The sequence below is a fragment of the Camponotus vicinus genome, unplaced genomic scaffold, assembly GCF_025532165.1.
Source record: "Camponotus vicinus isolate PSW18456_S1 unplaced genomic scaffold, iyCamVici1.0 SCAF_5, whole genome shotgun sequence".
NCBI lineage: Eukaryota > Metazoa > Arthropoda > Insecta > Hymenoptera > Formicidae > Camponotus > Camponotus vicinus.
This window is the reverse complement of record NW_028141977.1, coordinates 13,036,277-13,061,659: the sequence shown is the minus strand read 5'-3', so window position 1 is coordinate 13,061,659 and position 25,383 is coordinate 13,036,277. Positions and strand designations below refer to the sequence as shown.

The window sequence follows — 25,383 nt, the reverse complement described above, 5'->3', positions numbered from 1 at the left end:
GATAAGATTTATATCATACTTTTCATTACATTTACCTTTAATTTAGTATCTTTAGTTTCTTTGGATTTATTATTTGAACAAATAGCGCATTGCAATAATTGAAGCACTGTAGGGCTCACGCCTTCATCCAAGAGTGTCGATATGGCGAACAAGTACGATAGAACGGTGTTTTGTTTTAAGCAAAATCGTTGCCAATTTCCTGTGCGACTGGTGGCGATTTCCACGCAGCACTTGAGATGTTCGATCAGTTCCACCAAAGAATCGTAAGGCAGATTGATGGAATGTGGACGTGTGTGTGACGGATCGTATCCACCAGTAGTGCAACATTGTTGTACAGACTACATAACAACAGAAAAATTTAATATATAATTCAAATTTAATTTATACCATTTTTGTTTTAAAAAATATTGCTATATTTTATATGATATAATCACCTGCACGTGAGATATGAGAGCGTGGAGATCTCGCAATTGTCTGTACTTTTCCTTGTTCCCACAAATAAAGAGTAGTAATTTACGTACTTGTCGTCTAACGAACGGTGTTTGATAAGACATCATATATTCGCAAAGATAGAAATACCATGGCTGCACAGATCGAAAGAAGGAATTTATTATTTATTTTTACAAACAACAAAAAAACATCTACAGAAAAAAAAACGTTTATAAAAGAACTATTGCAGAGCAATTACCTGTTCGAATGCAGGTTGTACCACAGTACTTTCCGCATATTTATGCACCTGATACGGCAATCGTAGTACCATCTCTGTCAATAATTGAGGATAAGGTTCGAATACATCGCCGGCATGGCCTTTGACGTATTGACGCAGGAAAAAGGGTGACATATCGGGAGGTGATGCGGTAAGATGTTCCTTCAGTAATTGGCCTCCGATCATAGTACCAGATTCCTCTGTACTGGTACTGAAGACAAGACATATTCGTGAAATATTTGTAAATTTTACTATCGATATAATCGACATTAGCATGTCATAAACTTACGTCTTCCAATAATCGAGTAAGGCTTGCAGTAACGTTAAGCAGTAGTCAATAATACCGGCTTTGCTCAATATCGCAGCAGTAGTTTGGGATACAAAGTTCGGGTTATCCGAAGAAGTCTTTGTAGCGTATTTCGAGCGAGACATAAGAACACCTAAAAAAATATCATGACGTGTATAATATATATTTGATATATAAAACTGAAATAGATAATTATATTCACTTACTTAGCAAACGCATAATAACCAAGTGGACTTCCCTCTTATTGCTACGCTCGCATATGTTGCTCGTATCAGGCTTATCCATCTCGAGTTCTTTCACGAGCATTTGCAACAAACGTTCTACACAAGATTTATCTCTCTCATCTTGCCCATCAAGGTCAGCGGTTAACATTAACACAACCTGATAGAAAGCAATAGTTTTAAGACTACTTTTATGCTTAATAATATTTTTCTGGTATTTGACTTGTAATAATGCAAAAAGGTACCTGCATAAATGGAATAGCAAGTACTCCTCGCACGTTTATTAGATTGGGCACAAATTGTGTAAATCTATCCAACAGTGAAAGTCGTATAGCATGTAGTTTTATGGTGATTTCGCCAGTCGTATCACTTTCTTGCTCAACACCCTGTTCTTGCTCGGTGCCTTCTTCTTGCTCAGTAGTCTAATATGATGCGACAAACAATAATTCATGAATATATTCATGAAAGTATATTTGTATTGTTTATTATAAATTAGTTTCGCATTTCGAGGAACTCCTAAAATTCTATCATCAATTTTATAGACGAAAATCGATAAAATAGATATGCATTAATAATGCATATATTTTGAATGAAAATGTATAAAGATATTATTAATGCATGCGCAATATTCAGTCATAGTCTTTTTGATAAGATCATGAATGATATACTAACTCTATTAGAGTTCCAGGCAAAATCACTTAAACTTCGGAGCTTCAATGGGGAGTTATATTTAAATCAATTCTTGATCCTTTTTGTACATTTTAAATAATTAGCTCTGTATAATTATTATTATTATATTATTAATTTCTATCATTTTTAATTAAACATGTTTTCAGTTAACAAATAAAAAGGAATTTCTGAAGACTTGGAGATATTTTACACACAAAAGCTAGTATCAAAATATTACAAATATTTATTACATTGTACCCCATTCAGACTCCAACAACCAATGGGATTCAACGAAGTCTTGTAGCACGCTTAATAAAAATGTTTTATGAGATATTTGTATGCTCAATCTTATGTTTCCTCGTTTTTGTGGCAGTGTGGATTAAAGGCAACTTTTGAGAACGGAGGCCTAAGTCTTTAATGATTGACAATTTAATAAAGTAAGTTAAGATTAAAATAATTATATTATATTCATTCTTGACTTGAATACAACAACAAAAAAATAGTAATATCTATTTTTAACAGGATATCTTATCAAAGAATATTAGATATCATAAATCTTTGAAAAATGACATTTTTCTATGACAATATAAATAAATAATGTTAATAAAATAATTTTAATAAAAAATTATATTTAATTTTCTAAAAAAAAAAAAATCAAAATTATATGTAACATATGTACATATAATACATAATGTTGAATTTTAATATTTAAAATATTTTAGACTTAAATGACTTAACTATAAGATTAATAATTATAATATGTAATCACTATCCACAAAAAATTGCCCCTTTCGATTATATGATTACGATTAATTTATGAAACATAATAGCATGATGATAGATAAGAAATTAAAACTCACAAATTTAATGACGTTTCTGTAATATATACGGTATATATGTATATGAGTGATTTTCAAATCAATACTATTAGCTCTTTATAAGAAAAATCTAAAAACTTTTATATGCATTAAACATGCGAGAAGAATTTAGTATAAATTTAAACTACCAGAGTAAAGAGTTATAGATTTTATCTTTTACATACAAAATTAGTTATCAGAATTTCATAATCAACTACAATTCCACCAATAGCAGAACAGACTATAATTAATTTCAAGACAATAACGATGAATGATATCGAATGAAACAAAGAAGAAGAAAGTACGTTATTACATTGAACGTTATTACATGAATGGAAGTAAATTTCTGTCGACGTAACAATAAGTCGATATGTTGAAATCGCGAATATAGTCCAGTCGCTGGCGTCGCTTCTCCTGCTTTCAAGAACATATGTAAGTCTGCTACGTAAACCTGTACTACAAAGGTACACGGAACTTACAGTGAAAGTTGTGGGAACATCTAGAGTATTAGTTTCAGAGCGTGGCGCTTGATTGACCCCAATTCCAATCGGAGGCATAGCATTGTCGGGAGCATTGTCTCCGTATGCGGAGCTCCTGCCGGAAACATTATGCTCCCCTGTCATGCTGTCAACGGCGCTGCCTCCGCTATCGCTTCCACCGCTCTCGCTACCCTTGCTACCACCACTACCACCCTAACATAAAATGTGTCCCAAGCGTTACTACGTATATGTGCAAGTACTAAGACTCTGTTGATCCACGTCCACATACTTTCGGTGAATAGTATAAGTGCCAAGGCTAAAATACGTATGCTATAAATGCTAACTCACTTGCTCGGCGGGAGATGTTCGAAGAGTACTACCATCAGTGGCGGCGGTTGATCCCTCATCGTCAGAACCGCCCGCAGAGGCAGTCGTGTCGGAATAATGTCCTGCTTCTTGGTTCTAATTCGAATAAAATAAACTTTCGAATATTAATTACATTACTAAAAATCAAACATCAAACGAAATTCAAGTAGTAAAGATGAATCACGATTAAAGAAGAGCGCGTTACCTGAGCGACATTCGGAACTTGGACCAATCCCTGCGCCGCTAAGTTCTGCAAGCTTTGTAACGCGGAGCCGCTTAGATTCTGGAGACTCTGTATACCCTGCAAATTGGGAAAGCTTTGCTGGAACCCTTGTCGCAATGCTTGCAAATCAGCGTGACCTCCTTCATGGTCCTGTAAACTCAGAGCTATCGCGAGTTCCACCATTGCCTCATCGTCGGCATCTGGCGGCACATCGAGCAATTGCGGAAAGTTACCCGCGCCGAGCAACGCTTCCAACGGATGATGATTAACCACTCTCGCGGCAATTGAATTCTGATTGCTTTCAGCGGCGCCAAGCATATCCGCCACTCTGTCTACTGCTTCTACAGCCTCGATGTCAAAGTGCTGTTCTACATCGCGCTCCACCGCATCTTGAGATGCCTGAGATGGAGCTGAAGCGGATTTTTCTTCAGTTTCGGCAACTACACCTGCAGACAAAGAAAAAATATCAACCATAATATAAATGAAAAATAATAATCGAATGTCTGCTATCTTTTTGCTTCGATAATTTTAAAGTATCATGCTCTATTTCTGTACCTGGAGTACTGCAGTTTGGCGGACTCGGTATGTATACTCTCCTACGTCTGTATCTAGGTCTAAGCACTCTGATTATCGCATGCTTGGCGCTAAAACTGATAGTGGTGTCTGAGGACAATAACAACTGTAGATACAGTTTAGCGGCTATCGGCGTATTATTTTCAACATCACATATCGCGAAAGCATGAACAATTTCTACGATTGCATGAACCGTCCCTTCAGCGTGAGTAAGTCCTGGCACGACTACTGGAGCAAGTGCCATATTCTTGGGATATGCCGTATGCAGAGACCACAATATTTCCATCAATTGAATGACCAAATGTTGATTTCCATCCGCCTTGGTGCGGGAACGAGCTTCCAGGCGATCTTTCTCGAAAACGGGCACTAGATAAAAATGAACTTTAACGTTAGTACTCGTTCATCTTGAATCTTAAGAAACATCAATAATCGAAAAGTATACCTACCACTACTTTCGTCAATTGACTTATTCGCATATTGTTCGGCAAATTTTGCAAGATTGTGCGGGCGAGAAACAGCAATGGCACGAACGATGAGCACAAGTCTGTAAAAGTTCTCTGCATCGATATCCGCCGGGTCATTAGCTTCCCTCATTGACTTCAGGGATTCAAGAACGTGCGATAATAATGCATGATCCTGCAAAAACAATGTGTGAAAGATAACATATATAATCATTGATGAACGTAATGAATAATCGATTTTTATATACCTTATGGAAATGATAAGCCTGTTTAGTGCTATGAAGAGCAGCTAACAAAGCCGTTGTATGCATTTGCACAGATGGTGGTGTAGGTAATATTAACAATCGAGATGCGACATCGATCGCTGTGGCTTTCAGCGAGGATTTGTTGTCATCGTGTGAGGATAAGATGAACGAAGACTCCAGCACTTCGAGAACGCTGGCTATCATCCTAAAAAGAGAGTTTCGTAAAATTATTAAATATTCATTAATTACATTCTTGCAATAAATGCATACATTTATTATTATTAAATACATTATGTTAATTATCATGTTATTATATGAACTAAGTAATTAGTTGACAATTGATGATACAATCGAAAATTATTTATTATAAAAAATAATTTTAAACTCTAAATTTTAGATAAATTATTAGCAGAAAATTTGTTTCGCGTCATTCAAAAATAAATCTTTCTTTCTCTCTCGTAAAACATCATTGTAATTTTTTATAAAGTATTATTCAATATAAAACACCAATTGTCGAATTTAATATTCCTCTCTACTATGTTTTACAATAAGAAAATTATAATATGCCCTTACCTTTCTATGTTAACCGAACTATCCTTTGTCGTTCTGATACAATATATACATGGATTAAAGAATATTTTCTTTATAAAATAATTAATTTATACTAGGTGTACTTCATACGAAATTAATGTTCTGTTAACGTACTTATCGAGAGAGGACAATGGTGCAGGAGAAACAATGGTATTATCAGCCTCGTTATTGATTGTCGTGATTGGAGCGGACGTTGGTTGACAAGATTGAATCTCTTCTATCTCTTCAGGCCAGCCAAATGCATCCTTGGTCTTGCCGTATCTACATAGAAATGAAAAATTAGAACATATAAAATAGAAAAATTTTAACATTAGATTAAATGCCTGTATTTCTTAAAACGATTATTACGATTCTATTTTTAAAATAATATTACAATTGTACTAACATTTTTATTGAATCGACCATAATAACACCTTCTGGATCTTGTGACGGTCCAAAAGTGATTGTTAGTTTTTTATCAGCTTGGAGACTTTCTTCTCTTGTTAAAGGGATATCAAACCAACGGCTTCTAGTTAACGTAGTCCGAATAGTTCTGCCAAATATCTTTACAAAGACAAAGTTTAAATCATTAAAATTAATATATATTTATAAATTAATATATATATATGTGTGTGCGTGTGTGTGTGTGTATGTGTGTGTAATGAAATAAATATATCTTTACTTACCTCAACGTACAGCGGTGCCCTTTGAATGTCCTGGTTGCCAAAGAGTACTCGTATTCCTGTCATTACTAAAATCGCGTCATTATTCGTAACTTCTACATTAAAGCCCATAGCCTTTGTGGAAACTACATACATTCCGGTAGTATTTAAGCGATGCTTGATCTGCGCGACATTATAGATCTGCAATAAATCGTTGCCACCGAATTCGACATCATTCATCACTTGACAATGTTCGAAGAAGTCAATGGGAAACGTGATAGATCCCGATGGTTTTCCCATCTTATTAGCCTTCTTTTTCCGCGTCGGTTTAATACCGGAATTAGTGCTAATCGGTTGTACGGTGGACGACATCCAAAATCCAGTTTGTTCCATACTGGCCATGTAGATTCTCAGACTTCCGTCTTCGCACAGTAATATCAAAGTCGTACGATGTTCAGCGTTCGAACTGGGATGTCGGATGGCGACCATGTCCATAATCTTTGCTTTCGCGGGCACAATTTTGATCTCTTGTATCATGATCGTATCGGGTTTGATCATCAGTATCACCGGATTATTACTAGTCTGCAAGATGGAACAGACCAATCCGGGATGATTCGCTACCTCGCTCCATTGACACAACGGTTGCGGCTGATTATTGTTAGATTTATTTCCATTCGTTTTGTTACTGGCGAGATTAATCTGAAATACGACGGTAATATCGGAGTCCATGTGTTTTAGCGGCGCTATAAAACTCTTGCCGCAGGCGTAACTGAAGAATAGAAGCTGAAGAGCATGCGAATAATAGATGGAGACTCCTCCTCCGCCCACTTGACCATTATCCTTTATTTCCGGATGATAAACATCTAATGTATTTGTAACATAGAAAGCACCGTGCTTGGCCTGACTCTCCTCATCCATCACCTGGCTATAAATATATCCGGCGGAAGACATAAGTAACATGTGGAACGTACCGTCTTCCGCATGCATAAACGTACAATCTCTTATCTTTCCCGTGGGCACGAGGAAGTAATACTGCGGACTTAGCGCGTCCTTTCCCAAGTCGTAAATTTTGACAAAGTCAGCAGTGACCAATGCCAACTGTGTCTGCGCACCGGGAAGCCACAGCGCTTTAATGATGAAATTTCCACTCTCGAGCTGAGGATGTAAAACCAGATGATCAGACACTGTGCCGGAACTGTTAAATGTAAGTACGTGGCAATCCTTAAAACCACAAACAGCCAAGAAATCTTCGTTCCATTGATTTCCGGTAACCGAGAGGACGGTGAAAGGTACTGGAGCTGAAGCGAGCCTCGTTAGAGTTAATTTTCTTTTGGAAGAGTCAGCTTGTTTCAACAGTGCGCTAAGCTGCAACACTGTTATTTTGCCCTTCTCGTGCGAAACAGCCAAATGCTGTCGCTTTCCATGCGGAGACGACAGACAACACATGGCAACACGCCGTATCATATGAGCGGATAACAGTTGTCTAATCGTTTGACCTTGATCACCTGAATAATTCATTCTAACGTTTTCAAACGCACCCTCTTGAGACCCCAGAGTCGGCAACATAAGCTGATCCGTATGCTCGTATTTTTTATCGAGCGAATGTAAATGTTTCAATGCCAATTGAGCTCGCGCGTGGCAACCAACTGGAGAATAGCGTTGACAAGATGCATCCACCGCGGGTACTAACGCACGTGTTAGATCCACCAACGAAGATACCAATCCACTCTTACACAGTTGAGAATATATCCAATCCTTTGAAGACTCCAATTGCTTACTCAAATACACTTGTCTCTGAGTGTCGCGTCCGCTTCTTTCATGCTTATCGTACGAATTATGTACAGGACTGGATGCCCGTCGGCGTAGACTACTCGTTAGAAGCAGATTGCTTTCTGCGGGAGCACCAACGTTACTGTATGGTATATTACCGGTTGTTTGATGCTCCGAACTTTGCGGGCTACGTTTTGTCAACGCCTGACACGATCCGTCATCCTTGGCGCCGCAATCACAGAAGAAATTTCCATACTTGGCATACGTGACGTCGTGACCACGATGACAGACTCGAGCACAAACCGTGCAAACACCGACGCCATCGACCATGTTACACGTGTGACAGTGATACCAGTGCTGATTCATAAATTCTTTCTGCGTGATCGTAAAAGTGCACAGTTTATTGCAGAGACTGTCTTCGTCCGAATCCTCGACCGCACTGTCATCGTCCTCATGCGGAATCTCGTCCACCCAATCGCTGTCGTTTAAATCGCTGTTGTTCGGTACAGCACCTTCCCACGGTGGACTAGTGGCTCGATCCTGGGACAGCGCCTGTTGCGGACAGATTGCGCCTACTATATCGGCTATATAGTTCAACATACAACAACCTGCTTCGATGTATGGCGATGATGGTTTGTCAAAAGTTTGCGGATCTTTATTCATTATTTGCTCCTTACAAAGCTCAACCCATTCAGTAGCAGCTTTGAACAGTAATGTGTGTCCTTTTTCCGCGCCAGCGTCAGCCAACGTAGACATAATATGCATCAATTCAGAGAATCGATTTCCTTCGATAGTAGGAGAAAGGATGTGATACGCTAACGGTATAAGAGCTTGAAGAATGGTTATCGAGACATTTGTACTGACGTTGCTTTTATCCTTTACTATGTAATTTGTAAGCGCCCGCAAGAAACGGCTATTTTCGTGGTTCGAATGCTGCTCGTCGTTACTAACGACAGGTTGATTGCTGCCAGAACCTTCAGAAATCGCCCATTGGGTTTGTTCATTATTAGATGCGTTATTTCTTTCATCTGATTTCTGGCCATCTTCCGAAGTCCCAGAAACAGTTACCAATGTATTTGTAGCGCCAGCGGTGGATGTTGGTATATTTGTTGCAGAAACGCTCGTCGGTATATTCGTCGCTCCCAATATAACATGTCTCAACCACGTCTGTAGTTTCTCACTCTCGACATTAGCAAAATTGGCCACTGAATTGCATAGACGATCCAATGATCCATCATTCGTCGTTTTTTCGGTTGTTCTGAATAATGCATTGAAAAAGTGTAAAATGTACGTGCTAAATTGCGGCGAAGCCTGTGGCGACGTTATAGACAACAAGATAGATACAAGACTATGATTTGTATCGGGAGCGAAGAATAAATCTAAGGCTTTACATCCGAGAGGTTTTTCTAACAATCGCTCCCAATATTTTATACACTGTTTCAAGATCTCTTCGTCGATAACAATGCTAATAGATCCATCTGCATTGTCAGTATATTCGATTATCAAATTATACGTATGATTTAACACAAATAGATGTTCGCGTAAAAGTCGTGCTTCATTATCATTATCTTGTCCTAATAATTTGGCCAGAGTGTTAGTAGCCATTTCTCGAAGGTAGTCAGTACGAGCGTCCATTGATAATGAAACAAGAATGTCCACGGCTTGAGAATGTATGTCGGATTGTTGTTCCGGAACTGTTGCAGAAGTGATATATTCCATCATAAACGAAACCAAACAATAAAGTAGGTTCTTCAAGGATGGATTGATAGAAAATGTTGGATGTTCTGATAGAGAACTGACATGATAATTGACTGTAGTAAAGATGTAACTTTCCGCTGGTATTATATCATTCGCGTACGTGTTCCAAGGAACAGGAGCGAACGCGATACTCTTCCATTTATCTAGTGCAGATTTAATGCAGCTTGGCAGAAATGAAACTAATGACGATTCCGTTCCCCAATTTGCACCTGCCATTGATAAGATATTATCCAGGATCAAATAGTCCCGTATACCATACTTTCCATCTTCCTCAGTAGATTCGAATGTATGATATAATATGTTGGACCGACATGACAATAAGATAGCATCTGTCAACGATAAGATATGCGGTAGAATTTCAATTATCATTTTATTCCTATTTGAAGGTGCGGAATCTGTATTCTGCGTACTCTTGGAAGTCTCGATGTTTTCGGCAGAATTTTTCGATATACTCTCATCCATAAGAACTTGTAATTTTCCTACAACTGCAGCTAGTATACACAAAGAACCAAGTTTTGGCAACGACGCTCTCGGCATTATTTTGTCAGTGGCGTTATATTCAGGTTTGAGCGAAACGATACAATTCTTAGCAAGGGTAACATCGTACTTGAGAGAGTTTACAGTAGATGACACTGTCTTTAATAAATTTTCGGCATATTGCGTATACATTCCTTGCTTCACTAAACAGTCCTTCATCCAACCAGTAAAAGTTTTATATGCGGCTCTCGGGCCCCATATTAATGAATGAAGTAACATGGGTCCAGCTGGTATTTCCTCACCGAGAGCTAATTTATTCATATAAGGAGTCGAGGGAGGTAGCATTAGTAATAATTCCCAACATATAGAAAAGCAGTATTGAATTGCGCATAAGCCAGTAAATGTAATTTTCTCCTTATTCTCAGCGCTGCTTTTTCTATGCATATCAGTTTGATTAAGTACATTTAGAATGTCGATCAATGCGTCAACTAAAAGAGGGTATTTCATTTTATCTGGTGTGCCCAAAATAAAGTTACAGGCCTGTAAAAACAAAATAAAAATATTATAAATAAAAAAATTAAAGACTTAATCGTAGAAACGTGCACCAAAAAAGATAATAAGAATATATAATTATATATATAATTAATATATATATATATATATATATATATATATATTTATATTTATATATATAATATATATATATAATTAATATATAAGAGAATATATAAGAAAATATATATATATAATTTTTAAGAAATAAGACAAAATTTTGTTAATATATATTAGATTTCTTTCTGCTACAAAAATTAGTAAATGCATATATAAATCTTGTTATAAATCAAAATAGATAATGTTAGTCAAACTAATGTAATTTCTTTAAAAATAGCTACTTTTTATAAAAAAAATAATTCATGTTTTTTCTACAATAATGAATTGATTTATATATAGTACATACTAATCCATCCAGTTTTGGTGCATCTTGATTATTAAAATCTGTCCTCGATAAATTATAAAAACGTGGTTTCATTGAAAATTCATCTTGTGAACCATATTTACGATAATTGTCTTCTATTTCTACCCAAGGAGTAAAAGCCCTGGCAGTCTGTTTATTTCCATCTTTGGTATCACATACTAAACTTGTAGCAGAAAATAGATTCCATTGTACCTGTATAAAAAAAAGAAAATATAAATATAAATAATTATGATAATGCTTTGAGGAAGAATTAAAAATATCATGAGTAAGATAGTAAAAATATACAAGACGTTTACTACCACTCAGGTGACACTTTCACACTGGTGGCCCTGGTATCTTGTTACATCAGTCAAACTGGATAATAATTTTACTCTAGCATTTAATAAATTGATGTCATTACAAAATCACATAATAATAAAATATTGCAAATGATAAATTATTAAATAAGTTAAAATATTGTTGTATTTATTTTTAAATAAAATGCGACAATACTTTTTAATTTATTTTAATAATTAACATTGCAATATAAAGTAATGACATTAAGGAATTATCAAATGCAGTTTAAAAATTATATGTAGATATGCTACAATAGGTATCTTACTTGTTCAAGTAATGTTGGATGTGCATCATACAAATGCTTCATCATATATTCGAGTAAGAGCAACAATCGGGATAAGTGCAACAATTGAGAATCTTTCATAGGCATTTTAACAGCTTCGCTACAACGTACTGCGCCGCTTCCCGTTACAAGTAGTACAGATTTCTTCTGCATTAAATTTAGGGAATGGAATAGAAAAAGTACCAGTTGGGCATGTTCAACATTTAAATCTGTGAACATATATTAATGTTATTGTTACATCAATAAAGAATAAAATCTGAATTTATATAAAACGTATTGAGAATTCAACAATAAAATTGTATAATTATATATATATCAAATAAGCAAATATAAATAAATAAGCCAATTACAAAAATGAAAAATGTATCTTATTGTTTTGAAGAAAAATACATATAAACATATAGATATAGTTTTAATAATTTAAGAAATATTCATAGTTTACCTTCATTTTCAGCTTCATATGTTGTTTGAGGATTGCACACATTTTCAACCATAGTTGTTACTAATCGATGCCATATACTAATACATGCAGCTTCCCTTTCTAATTGAGGTTTCAACAGCAATACCTAATCACAAAAGTTTTTAAAAAAATAATATATGCTAGATTATTTTTAACATTAAAAAAATATTTGCAGAAAACTAATGCAATATTATTAATGTTAATTTAGATAATCATAAAGTACCTGTGCAAGTACACTGAGAGTTCGTGGGTATACTTGAAGAGGCCATGTAGTTGAACTGCTGAAAACCTCTACAGACCAAGGATTTACACCCAAATGTTGCAGTAAAATATTCTGGAGAGATTCACTTAGCGTATTCCACGCAAGTAAATTATGAGTATAACGACTTAAGGCTTGAGAAAATTCCGAATACATAGCGCCTAGCGTAGCACCATAAAATGCAGAAATTGTACCTAAAAATTAACAATTTTGTGTTACAATATTATTCTTTTAATGTAGAATACGAATAAGTAAAATGAAAAATGTATGATGCAACAAACGTTTTAATATATAAGTTACAAGTATAACGTAAGTTTTAATATAAAGTGCACACATAGTAATTACATAAAAATTCACCCGTTTCTGTTCTAGCTGTTTCGTGATCTAGATCTCTTATAATTGCCGCCAATATAACCATTTGTTGCTCAACTAAGCCATTTACTACATATTCTCGAACATAAGTACTTCTGCTACCAATCAAGTGCTTATTCATAAATTGGAATATTTTTGTCGCAAGTGAAATGTACTGTAAAAAAGAAGAAAAAGATTATTAAGATATTTGTTATATCTAATTTATAGCTATTATAAATATAAATATATTATAGATTTATATAGGTGAATATCATTAATTTAACAAAATAATTATACTTGAAAACATACACCATGTGGTTCTCTGTTGTCAGGAACAATGGTGGTAGCGGTAGTACGTTCTGCACTTGCTTCATTATTTGTTTCTTTATTAGTATTTGTTGAAGTTTCGTCTGAGGGAGCAAGGGTTTCTTCAAACCATAGTCCCAAGATGGGCTCGCTGTCCTCCTCTACTGACATAACAGTTTGTTCTATACATATAGAGTGAACACATACCGTTACATTAATATAATTATTGGTATGTAAATGTCAGCGTGAACACTTTGAAGCTGCATTCAAGAGTGCATATTACATACCACTGTATATCACACAACTTGCTTCAAAATTAATTTTCATGCATTAATTATATGGCAAAAACTAATTTTTTAAATATTCTACGAAAATTATGAAACACATTTTTTAAAATAGCATTGATATGTTCCCATTATTGATAATTATATAATAAAAATAAAATTGTATAATAAAAACAAAATTGTAAAATAAAATAAAGATTATCTAAATTTTTGAAGCATATACAAACATATCCTAAACAAATATATTTTTCATATAACTAATGTACTTATTAAATATTAAAACTAAATGCGTATAAATATATACAATATATATGTTAGATGGATATGTAATATTACCCTCATCAGTAGAGTTCTCTGAACAACTCAAAAGATCTTCATAATATGTAGTAGAATCAGATTGACTTAATGCATCTCCTTCTAAAGGGTGCTTCTGTACTCTTTTCAATGTACAAGCCTGGAATAAGAAAAAAATGTACATGAGTAATAAGCTATTATTAGTTTTTTAAAATTAATATAGATGTTTAAAATAATCCTTTTACCTTTCTATAACTAATAGTAGCCAAATAAAATAAGAGATGATTTAATGGCACTGCTTGCAGAAATGTTACTGCTCTTTGTAATGCTGTAGCAGTAGACAAAATATCTAATGGCGCAGGTTCAGGAACTGCCGCGACTACATCTGAATTAGCTTCAATAGATACATCTTCAAGAAGTGCACTCATTAAATTCAATGCATGCGATGCTAATGCTACTGATAATACGCCAAATCCTTGTTGCCTATACATTATATATACATAGATATTTTTGCTTATTTCTATATATGCATACATATTTGATATTTTAAAATTTTAATTTTATATAAAATATTAATTTTATTTTATTAATTTTATATTATTTAATTTTATATATATAATTAAAATTTTTATACATACATACATACATACATACATGTGTGTGTGTGTGTGTGTGTATGCATGTATGTATAAAAATTTTAATTATATATAAAATTAAATATAGTTTATAAAAAATATATATAATCAAATCTTTAAAATATGATATTGTATACATAAAACATGTAATAATTACACTTTCATAAGATTTACACGTCCCCCTCCATCACGAGCCTTACTGGGTGATTTTCCCTTTTCCTCTTTCCCTTTATCTGCAGCACTAAAACTGCTCACGGTTAATTGTGCTTGCAATCCAGCAACCAGAAGCCATACTCCAATAAGTAAATGATTTTGCAGAATCTATAAATAAAATATAATCACATAAATATATATAAAATCAAAGAATTTTTTTTATAAAATTTTATATACTAAAACTTTAAGATAATTAATTAACATAACACACAATTAACACATAATTAATATAACACACAATTGTAAATATTCAAAATTACAATGTTATATAATTAATAAATAAATTTTTTGTGTATAACATCTAAAGTAACAAATAGATGATCTAAAGTAATAGACTTATAGAAAATACTTACATGTCCTCCTGCACGCGTGCTATTTTTGATAACATTTGATACTTGTCCAAATATTTCTAGACTTTTTTCAACAACTGTAATTGCCAAAGTATCATACTCTTCATCAGTAGTTTTTGCATTCTGATTAGCTTGATTGCTTGTTGCAGTATTTGTGCTACATTTAGGAGATACTGCATTTGTTATGCCAACTATGCTTGATGCTGTTGCATTTGCAATCGAACAATATAGACAAGACATAGTCAGCAGTGACAATTTTTCCAATTTTTGTGGTGTCAAAGGTTCAAGTATTGGAAGAGATATCACATTATGTACAATATTAATGTCGCTAACAACCGAGTGTAGGCTGTGTCTTATTGTATGTGCTTCTGACGTATTCGCTGGCAGACTAAATCCTTTTTTTGATAAATAAGCTTGATATTTTCGTGTGTAGCGTGACAAATGTGGAAGATTTAAACACATATCTAACAAAGTATCACCTGCTCCCATATTCTGCAGTGTACTTATATTGTTTGCAACAAATATCATCTGCAATATATTCGATTTTTATTTTCTGATCTTATTATAATTTATTCGATTCATATAAATATACGATAATAAGATAAATATATATATCATATATATATATATATATATTTATCTTATATAATAATGAATTATATAATGTAACAAAAGAACATAATTTATTAAAAATAACATATAAATACAAAACAACAAAAATATTTTACATCGTAGAAAAGTATTTATATTTCATAAGTACAAACCTTAGTGTCAGAATGCATCTCGTTTGTAGCAGCATTTATATTTTTGCTTGCGCTATCAGCAGAAACTTCATTAGCAAGAATTGAAGATGAAGAGAAATCTTGCAATGGCATTGTCAATTGCTCGAGGATACTAGTAGACAAATCACAACGAGATCGTACAGATTCTTTTACAGAGGATTGTTGGGAGGATTCTTTTTCTTTTCCACCTGGCAAAACCGTTACGTGGGGTGGTACTTTGGAATTTTTTATTACAGAAATGAGAGCAATTTCCTCCGCAGATGTAAGTAAAGATTGTCCCGTACATAATGCTCTTATTGGGAGTAATAATTGTTTTGTAGTCAAAACTGGTGCAACATCTGTCTGTGTTTGCTGTTGTGGCAGTTTATCCACAAGATAAGCAAGCAATACTTTGCATGCTTGACAAATGATAGATATTTGACTTTTGGCAACTGTAAAAAATTTATTTCGTAAGACCTGACGTATAAAGTCGGCATACATAAATAAGTCTATGTGTGTGTGTAGGTAGGTTACAAAATCTGATGTCATTCCATTATCTCCTCAAGAGATATATAAAAAAGAGGAAAAAGAGGAAAGAAAAAAATTGCTTTATTTATGCTCACTCGTTTAGCTAAATTTGGGATCGTACATGCGTATCATTTAAAGATATTTTCCTATAATCACATACAAATGCGCGGTATTACTTACATGTATTTGCGCAACCACTAATGCAATCTGCCGACAGAGCAGCGACCGCCGTATAAAAGATATCATATTGATCCTCGTGAGAGACAAATTTATTTTCGCTGTAAAACAAGAAAAGACTGTACAACCGAACAAATAAAAACGGACGAGTTCAATCCGGGTGATGGACATCCATATTATATTGTATTGTCATCAAAGGGTATTGCAACGTATTTTTGCACTATTGAAGATAGAGCGATTTAACATGGGTGTTCGAGCCTGACGAATTATTACCTACCTTTTAACGATGCTCTTAACCAGATCAATTATGTCATTCTTATTAAACGAGCGCGGTGAGGTTGCTAATATTGGTTTCATTACTGAAAGCCACTCATCATGACCACCACTCTTAGCCGCCATTTTCGATATACTGAAAGGTTCGTCGAAGCGGTCGACTTTATTCTCATCTCATCCTCCGTATCGCGATAGTGACTTTTCATTGGTATAGAACACACATTCACAAAAGTACAGAATTCGCACAGAATTTATAATGCAAGATAAAAATAATGTAATCTTTGTAATAATAATGTAATAATTAGTAAAATATAATAATGTGTAATTTGATTCAATGCAAAATTGATACCTATAATACATGAAATGATTCAATTATAAATATTTCTAAAAAAAAAAAAAACAAACACGTTATAAAAAGTCTAACATCATATATCAATAGAACCACGCTACTTTATATATAAAATATTTTCTTCTTATTATTAAATAACTATTATTTTTCAATCTAATATTCGGACAACACGTAATGAATTTGTTTTTAATTGTACTACATTTTTTTACACTTACGACAGAAAAGATACACAAATGTAAAGATTCGTTAATACGGCTATTTGATTGGCTAGGCAGAATCTTACATAAGGACAAGCTATATGGCCCAAAAAAATGCAAACAAATTTAATATTTTTTTACTATTATTTGTATTATATTACCTGTGATTTCTTATAAATCAATTTTAACAGAATAAGAAATCAACATATGTACATAATCCTACACGAAAGTTTCAATAGTTTCTTCGGTTGGTTCCTCCCACATTGCACTATACATACCTCTCACAAAACCCTTCGTCTATCAGCTGATATCTGTCACTACTGTAGTCGCCGGATGTTAGTCATAATAAAAAAATTGTCCGTTCAATCATGTCGTACAAGTGTAAATTTTCTGCGGTACGTTTACAAAAATGCTTAACTGAGAAAACGTTATTGCAAATAACGTGACAAAAAAATCGTGCGGCTAGATCAAAGTTTACAGAAGGATCTTTGTAGGTTATGCAAATCTCTTTACTTGTCAAGCCTCGTACAGCAAAATGGATAAACATATGTATTTATGGAGAGGAGCTGACAAATTGTCCTTCGCATTCGGCGACAAGCCGAATGGCGTTATCTGCAAACTGGTTACCATTAAAGATCACATTTTTGTAGTGACCACGACCAATAATCTGTATCATGGGGAAGTGTCATTCTCAGAGAACACTTGCCCTATGCTCATCTTCAAGAGGGCTCAGTTTGACGTTATCGACGTAGCGTCTAATTCTGAGCACCTGTTTATCGTAAACACTAAAGGACATGTTTTGAAAGTAAATCCTCAGGACATGAGTGTTGTAGATCTAATAATTCTTAAGGAGGAAGTGAAATATTGTAGTCATGGGTACGTACATGAAAATAAACATGTGTTTCGTAGTTAAAATTTGAATAAGTCTCTCTTCCTTGACTTTTATTTCTCAGCTATTGCTATTTAATTTCCTTCTATATAAAAATTGTTATTAAAATTTAAAAATATCTGATAGAATAGCTGATTATTAGATTTTATTATTTATAGGTATAAAGAAGAAAATGAAGTAGTAAAAGTCAAATCTATAGCAGTTAGTGACCATGCAACATTATTTGTTACCGAAACTGGACAACTATGGGCTAGTGGTAATCAACCACAGATAGATATAAATAGTACAGAACCAAAGAAAGTTAAATTCTTTGAAGGAAGGACAGTGTCTGAAGTTGCTTGTGGTTCCAATTTTAATGTAGTTACCGTGAGAAAATCCACCAAACCTATAAAAGATGATACAGATAGTGAAAATGAGTTGGAGGAAGAAGTCTTCATTAATTCTTGTCCGCAATGTCTTAATAATGTTATGTTAAGCCCTGGTAGTGTAACATCATCAGATACATGTCTCACTGGTCTTCATGCACAGCAATTTAGTGAGGATCGCTCTACAAATTCCATCAGTGCTTTGTCCACTGCCAGTAAAGAACACATTTCTCTACCAGAAATGGACAAAAAAGAACTCTCTGGTATTATTGAAAATGGTGGAGAATGTCCAAATAATTTAACAGATTCTGAAAAAGATGAAAAAAGAAATGTTATATTTATAAATACAGAGACTGCTCGACAATTTTTAACTAGGCAACTATCTTGGGTTTCATCCTATGGCCATCCTAGTGCCAAGGAAGATATACCTATGGAAAATGTCGATCGTTCAACAAGATTGATAAAACAAAATGTATCAAATATGGCAAATTTAGTATATGAAGGAGTTAAAAATGTAGGAGGAAAAGTAGTAACTTTATCTAGACATATGAGTGGTAGTTCTGATATTAATGAAGGTAAGGCTGATAGCAACGAAAACCTAGAAGAACAAGGAGATAGCTATACGAAACCTACCGCGAGTAGTCTGGCGTTAAGCTTACGTTGCGAAGAATTTCCTTGGTCATCGAGTACTGGTTCATCCGAACATGAATTGTCTCAACAAGGCTTAAACGAAAGAATCAATGCATTATCTCGCACCGGTAGTAACATACTGGCGACGGAACTCTGGACATGGGGCGATGTACAATACGGGCAATTGGGAACGGGAGATATTATTAAACGACCGAGACCGGTATTAGTAGCGAAGCTTAGCCATATTGGTATCAGAAAAATATCATGTGGTGCCTTCCATGTGCTTGCTCTAACATTGGATGGTAGAGTATTTGCATGGGGTCGTAACAACTTTAAACAAGTCACTTTGCACACTACAGTAGATCAAAGCGCTCCTCAGCTATTTACAACAAAGCTATCTTCCAACGAGAGAGCCATCGACATGGCAGCTGGCGATTTCCATAGTTTAATGATGATGCATCATGGTTTATATTTTATGGGTCAATCAAGGTAAATAACTAAAATAAAAATCTTATTGATTAGTGATTTTATATTTCCGTTCATATGTGTATATAAATAAATTACGATTTCAGCAAAGTTGGGGATATGTTTCAATTTGACATACAAAGTAAAGATGAAACAAATAGTCCAAGAGAAATTTTCAGTTCTAAACAATACAGTTGCTGTTCTATGATAAACGAGCCAGCGATAAATATATCAGAAGATTTAATAAATGATCAGATCTTTCTAGAAGAGATGTTGACTGTCTATCAAAATCTTATCAAGCCATTTCAAAAGAAAAGTGGTACAATTCAAGAGGCTAATGTATATGAAACACTGTGTCGTTGTTATGCAGAGCTGATGCATTTTAGTGTTTTAAATGTTATAAGTTTATGGGATTATTTTAATCACATTGGAGAAGCATATGAAGTCGCAATTGTTGCCAATATAGAGGAATTTACTACAGTATATAAATATTATTTGAATGCTATTTGCGATGTTATATCCCTTGGTGGTTTTACGCACATTGCAAAACTCATTGAAGTGCCACAAATAGTATCAAATTTATTTATAAATAGTTTAAAGAATAGTGATCTGAAAAGAAATAACAATGAAATCGTTATAACAATGGCATTGCAACATCCTTTATGCAAATTAAACAGGTAAATCTTACATATACAGTCATATATATATATATATACATACACATACATTATACACCTATACATATATGTATATGATGCATACATGATTCTATGTTACAATAAAAGTTATCACATATCTACTAATGCTCTTATATTGATTAAATAATATATTAATTACGAAAATATATTTATGTCAAACTTTATCCTCTTTAATAATTTGTATATGTAATTTAATGGATTTATTACAGATACAAAAATATGATACATAGTTTAATAAAAAGTAATGGTACAAAAATGGGTGTTGAACGATTACAAGAAGCTCTCATAAAATGGGAGCAAGTACACGATGAACAAGAGAAACGTCAAAAAGAAGCAGATGCTACAAAGTTATTTTGGGAAAGTTCTGGAAAATTAGGAGAATTGTTGAGATCTCCTAATAGAAGGCTTATTAGAGAATCAAAAACGTACCCTCTATCAATACTTAATTCTGGAAGATTTTCATCTCATTGGTTTGTTTTATTGACAGATATTTTCATACATGTTACTGGTGCTACACACACAATCCATCCACTTCAAACTTTATGGGTAGAACCTCTACCAGATTCTGAAAATATACAGGTACATTTATAATTTATATTTCTAATTTTTGTTTATTACATCGTATCTTTATAATGAAAAAAATATATATCATGATAATATAATTAAGAATCGATTTATTTATCTCTTAGAATGCTATATCAATTGTTGCACCAGAAGACAATTTCATATTATATACTCCTACTCCTTCTGAACGTAATGAATGGTTACATGCTCTACAAAATACTATAAAATGCAGTTTGCAAAGAGTGATTGGAAATGTGCCTCCATTAGCACGCTCAAGTTCGTTCTCGTTTACAAAACATAATGCTTTTAAAGATGCAACATATACTGGTATGTAAAATGAAATATTGAAATATATTTCATTGAAGAAAACGCGACAAAGTAGAAAACTACATAAGAAAACTACACAAAGTATTTGTAATAAATTACATTATAATTTAATAGGACGATGGCTAAATGGTAAGCCACACGGTTCTGGAAAATTAGAATGGTCTGATGGTCGTACTTATGTAGGACAATTTCATAAGGGTGTTCTTCATGGTACTGGAAAAATGGAAATTCCAATGCAGGGTGTATATGAAGGCCAGTGGAAAGATGGTCAGCAAAATGGATATGGAACAATGAAGTAAGTTTCACATTTTCTTAAATTTATAATGTTTGTATTAAAGTTAATTATTGTTTATGAAATAACAAATGTGAATTTTTTTTCTGGCATATTTTTGATTCTGTAAATTGTATTCTTGTAAAGTTAATTTATATAATATTTTAGATACATCAATGGGGATTTTTATGAAGGATACTTTAAAGATGGATTACCTCATGGCCATGGTGTCAAAAAAGAAGGTCACTTTATGGCATCAGTTGCATCTGTTTATATTGGAGAATGGGCTGCAGGTGTTAAACAAGGCTACGGAATAATGGATGATATCATGACAGGTATAAAAAATAAATATAATATTATCCCGAAAATAAAATATAATAAATCAGATTATTATCTGATATGATTTTCGGAATGAATTAATTACAATATCGAACTTATTCAATGATATTACAGGTGAAAAATATCTTGGATCGTGGAATAATGGTCTGAAACATGGTAATGGTTTAATTGTGACACTTGATGGCATTTATTATGAAGGAATTTTTATGCAAGATGTCCTAACGGTGATTATATATTCACGAAAACTTTCTTAATATAAGAAACATTGAAGAGATATAAATCATATCGATATTGACTTATCTGTTAAAGGGTCATGGAGTAATGGTATTTGAGGATGGTACGCATTATGAAGGCGAATTTAAGTCTGCAGGGATATTTTGTGGAAAAGGTACTTTAACATTCCGAAGTGGTGACAGACTAGAAGGTAATATGAATGGCGCGTGGAATGAGGGTGTCAAAGTTATCGCCACATTGCATATGAATAAAGCTAGTGGAACTGCACAAATCAATTCAAAACCAGCGTAAGTGTTATTTCTCGTCCTATATCATTATAATATTAGATATTCTTTTTTTTAATATCAAGTAATAAATTAGCAGAATAATAAATTATTAGAAATTTTTAATTATATATTATATTAATATATAATTTCTTATGTTATTTGAGCTTATTATATTATTGATATTAGATCTTTCGGTAAACTATGCGTATCCGCTGATCAGAAATGGAAAGCCATATTTAAACAATGTTATCAACAACTTGGCATATCCGAGTCTGTCACCAAAAATTCCAGTTACAATGAAAAGTCTATAGAAACTCAAAGAGTATGGCAGAATGTGGCTAGTATAATAACAAAGTCTCATCAAAGGACATTACAACGAAAGAAATTCTCTGCCAATACTGCCTCAAATATGAAAGAAAGAAATAGCGAAACAATTGATCAATTGGATAAGATACCGTGTTTCGGGCGAGACAAACTCACGAGTCAGACTTACAACGAAGTCCACAAGTATTTAGTGAAAGCTTTCGAAAGTCCGCATCATCCATTGGGCGCCCTTTTGACAGAAGTAGCTGCGGTATATACGGCCACTTATGGTGGAGTGAGAGTGCATCCATTATTACTTAGCCACGCAGTATCAGAACTGCACAGTATTACAACAAGGATATATGAGATTGTGCTTCTTTTATTTCCGGCTTTACCGCGTTGTGGCAAAGAGTATGTTCTTGAAACTGATGGTGAAGAGGAGTATGTATAAAATCCATAAATATTTGAGTTTTTCGGAAAAACTTATACCGATACAATTTAAGAATATTTATTTTCAGGCAAGTTATAAGCGCTGCTGCGATACTTCATCCAATATTACTGCCACGTGTACATTCAGCACTTTTTGTACTATACGCCTTACATAATAAAAAAGAGGATGACGCATATTGGGAAAGATTAATGAAATGGAATAAGCAACCTGACATAACTTTGATGGCCTTCCTTGAAATTGACCAGTAAGTGTACTAGATTTATAAAATAAATAGTGTACTAGATTTATAAAATAGGAATAATAGAAATAATAAATGATAGAAAAAATAAATCGTCATCTATAGAGAAACTTGATTTTATTACAATATTATATAATAATTTTTTATTTGTGTATATATATTTAACACATTTCTAATTATTTATACTTTTGCAAAATTGTAGGAAATTCTGGAAGACTACAAATGTAATAAGCATTACAGACAATTCATTACCATATCAGCATGAATCTTACTTCAGTGATGCCATAGAAACTTTACAGCAACTTAAAACAACTTTTTCACCATTAGAAAAGCTGTTAGTGGTCAGAAATACATTTGAACAAATGACACAAGTAAGGAAATATGTATAGACGTATAGACTATATCATGGATATTGCTGTTTATGATAAATATGATATGAATATGATATGAATATAATTAATTTATAATAATTAAATTATTTATTATTGACTCATATTTATCAACAGGCAGTACAAAAACAATTAGGATCTACATATTTATGGACGATGGATGAACTATTTCCAGTATTTAGTTTTGTTGTAGTGCGCGCTAGTGTATTGCAATTAGGGAGTGAAATACATTTTATTGAAGATTTCATGGAGCCATATTTGCAAAATGGAGAGCTCGGTATTATGTTCACCACTCTTAAGGTAAGATATAAATATAATAGAAAATAAAATAGAGAAAACCGAGACTTAAAGAATAAAATTAATTTCATTACATAGGCATGTTACTACCAGATATTACAAGAAAAAACAAACATGGGCGATTGAAAGCAAGAATTGAAATCGATACATGGTACAATAAGATGGTAAATATGTATAGATACAAAGTATCCATAAAAATAATATTGCATTCATTTAAAAGACATGGCAGGATAAAAATAATTTTGCCTGACAGAAAAGTACTATGTATTATAATGAACTAAAGTGAGATAAATTGCATTTATGATACAGATTGTAGTCCTTGATTACATTAAAATGCTGAAATATGAAAAGAAATAAGAAACGACGTGACATATCATTTCATTAGAAAAGGTTTGTCAAAATGTATATAAGTTTACTATTAAAAAATATTTGTCATTAGCTAACTCAATGTTCTGCAACTAAGAAATGTTTGCATATGAGTCGCACATTAAAAAGTTAAAGTTTGGTACTTCCAATTATCTGTAGTCAAAGGATATTGTGCATTGCAAACAGCCGTATGAAGTACACAGCTCAATATTGTGATATAAAAAAACGAAAAGTTACCTTTTCTCTTCCACATACCTGAATTAGAGATTAGCTATATAAAAACGATTATTATTCATCTCTTGTATATTTTTCTTTTTCTTGTAATACTAAATCACAGAAATACTTGCAAATCTTTTTAAATACATATTATTACTTTCTGAATATAATTTATTAAGAATGTAAATATGCCAATTTTAATGAAGTTTATGTTTTATATAAGCTACACCATGCAAATCACTTTCTTCAGAATTTATTTGTTAATTGATGAGTTGCATATCCTTAATATATATTTAATATATATATTGTATCATGAATGAACAAAAAAAAATTGCTCTTTATTAAATAATAATAAACGTTTTTTATAATTGTAAAATAAATAGTATTTCCATCTTATAATTTTTGCAGAAATTTAGATATTTGTTTGCTAACATTTGTATACATGTGTAGTACACATTGATATATGTATAATGTTAAGAGATAAGATAGTACATATAAATTAATTGATTTAAGTTGTAATAAGAAAGTTTCTAATAATATTAATTTGTTTATTTTAAACTATTTTAAAATATAAATATATTGTATAATTGTGTGATTGTTAAAAAAAGTTCGACTTAGAAAATATTTATAATTTATTATTATTTTATCATGTGCTATACACATATGTATATTTCCCGAATATATGTTCATTACTTTATT

General features: G+C 33.0%; 2 protein-coding genes across 11 annotated transcripts in view; one reads left to right on the top strand and one right to left on the bottom strand.

The window, feature by feature from the left end:
- The window catches only part of Poe (E3 ubiquitin-protein ligase-like protein poe), a 25,499-nt gene extending 7,835 nt beyond the window's left edge, over nucleotides 1–17,664 (bottom strand). The window contains exons 1-30 of one of the 8 annotated variants that reach the window (XM_083100082.1): nucleotides 17,538–17,664; nucleotides 16,835–17,028; nucleotides 16,561–16,658; nucleotides 15,856–16,304; nucleotides 15,095–15,619; nucleotides 14,686–14,849; nucleotides 14,139–14,376; nucleotides 13,936–14,053; nucleotides 13,319–13,497; nucleotides 13,004–13,184; nucleotides 12,623–12,852; nucleotides 12,382–12,505; nucleotides 11,922–12,148; nucleotides 11,303–11,512; nucleotides 6,364–10,884; nucleotides 6,084–6,241; nucleotides 5,813–5,959; nucleotides 5,681–5,713; nucleotides 5,111–5,312; nucleotides 4,848–5,037; nucleotides 4,384–4,767; nucleotides 3,811–4,274; nucleotides 3,588–3,701; nucleotides 3,240–3,452; nucleotides 1,480–1,656; nucleotides 1,220–1,394; nucleotides 996–1,146; nucleotides 689–917; nucleotides 435–584; nucleotides 36–338 (exon numbers count right to left, since the gene is read on the bottom strand). In XM_083100082.1, the coding sequence (XP_082956208.1) occupies nucleotides 36–338; nucleotides 435–584; nucleotides 689–917; nucleotides 996–1,146; nucleotides 1,220–1,394; nucleotides 1,480–1,656; nucleotides 3,240–3,452; nucleotides 3,588–3,701; nucleotides 3,811–4,274; nucleotides 4,384–4,767; nucleotides 4,848–5,037; nucleotides 5,111–5,312; nucleotides 5,681–5,713; nucleotides 5,813–5,959; nucleotides 6,084–6,241; nucleotides 6,364–10,884; nucleotides 11,303–11,512; nucleotides 11,922–12,148; nucleotides 12,382–12,505; nucleotides 12,623–12,852; nucleotides 13,004–13,184; nucleotides 13,319–13,497; nucleotides 13,936–14,053; nucleotides 14,139–14,376; nucleotides 14,686–14,849; nucleotides 15,095–15,619; nucleotides 15,856–16,304; nucleotides 16,561–16,658; nucleotides 16,835–16,956 (10,476 nt within the window). In that variant the 5' untranslated portion in view covers nucleotides 16,957–17,028; nucleotides 17,538–17,664. Of the gene's footprint in view, nucleotides 1–35; nucleotides 339–434; nucleotides 585–688; nucleotides 918–995; nucleotides 1,147–1,219; nucleotides 1,395–1,479; nucleotides 1,657–3,239; nucleotides 3,453–3,587; nucleotides 3,702–3,810; nucleotides 4,275–4,383; nucleotides 4,768–4,847; nucleotides 5,038–5,110; nucleotides 5,313–5,680; nucleotides 5,714–5,812; nucleotides 5,960–6,083; nucleotides 6,242–6,363; nucleotides 10,885–11,302; nucleotides 11,513–11,921; nucleotides 12,149–12,381; nucleotides 12,506–12,622; nucleotides 12,853–13,003; nucleotides 13,185–13,318; nucleotides 13,498–13,935; nucleotides 14,054–14,138; nucleotides 14,377–14,685; nucleotides 14,850–15,094; nucleotides 15,620–15,855; nucleotides 16,305–16,560; nucleotides 16,659–16,834; nucleotides 17,079–17,537 lie in introns of those variants that run through there. The other 7 variants (XM_083100084.1, XM_083100085.1, XM_083100086.1 and 4 more) reach the window with 7 other exon arrangements.
- Nucleotides 17,371–25,383, top strand: Als2 (Amyotrophic lateral sclerosis 2). Of its 3 annotated transcripts, none has more exons than XM_083100092.1 (15): nucleotides 17,371–17,771; nucleotides 17,871–18,252; nucleotides 18,424–19,749; nucleotides 19,833–20,402; nucleotides 20,633–21,002; nucleotides 21,113–21,314; nucleotides 21,429–21,609; nucleotides 21,754–21,920; nucleotides 22,039–22,148; nucleotides 22,234–22,445; nucleotides 22,611–23,168; nucleotides 23,246–23,422; nucleotides 23,619–23,787; nucleotides 23,923–24,105; nucleotides 24,181–25,383. In XM_083100092.1, exons 2-15 carry the CDS (start codon nucleotides 17,912–17,914, stop codon nucleotides 24,226–24,228), a joined length of 4,614 nt encoding a protein of 1,537 aa, XP_082956218.1. In that variant the 5' UTR covers nucleotides 17,371–17,771; nucleotides 17,871–17,911; the 3' UTR covers nucleotides 24,229–25,383. The 3 variants fall into 3 exon arrangements, with proteins under 3 accessions (XP_082956218.1, XP_082956219.1, XP_082956217.1); XM_083100093.1 differs by having other exon boundaries at nucleotides 17,371–18,252; nucleotides 24,181–24,266; nucleotides 24,412–25,383; XM_083100091.1 differs by having other exon boundaries at nucleotides 17,371–18,252.

Coding starts and splice junctions, on each gene's coding strand:
- Als2 (XM_083100092.1), top strand. CDS start 17,912: ATGGATAAACATATGTATTTATGGAGAGGAGCTGACAAATTGTCCTTC. Junction 22,149..22,233: donor TTATGCAAGATGTCCTAACG/GTGATTATATAT, acceptor TATCTGTTAAAG/GGTCATGGAGTAATGGTATT. Junction 23,788..23,922: donor CATTTGAACAAATGACACAA/GTAAGGAAATAT, acceptor ATTTATCAACAG/GCAGTACAAAAACAATTAGG.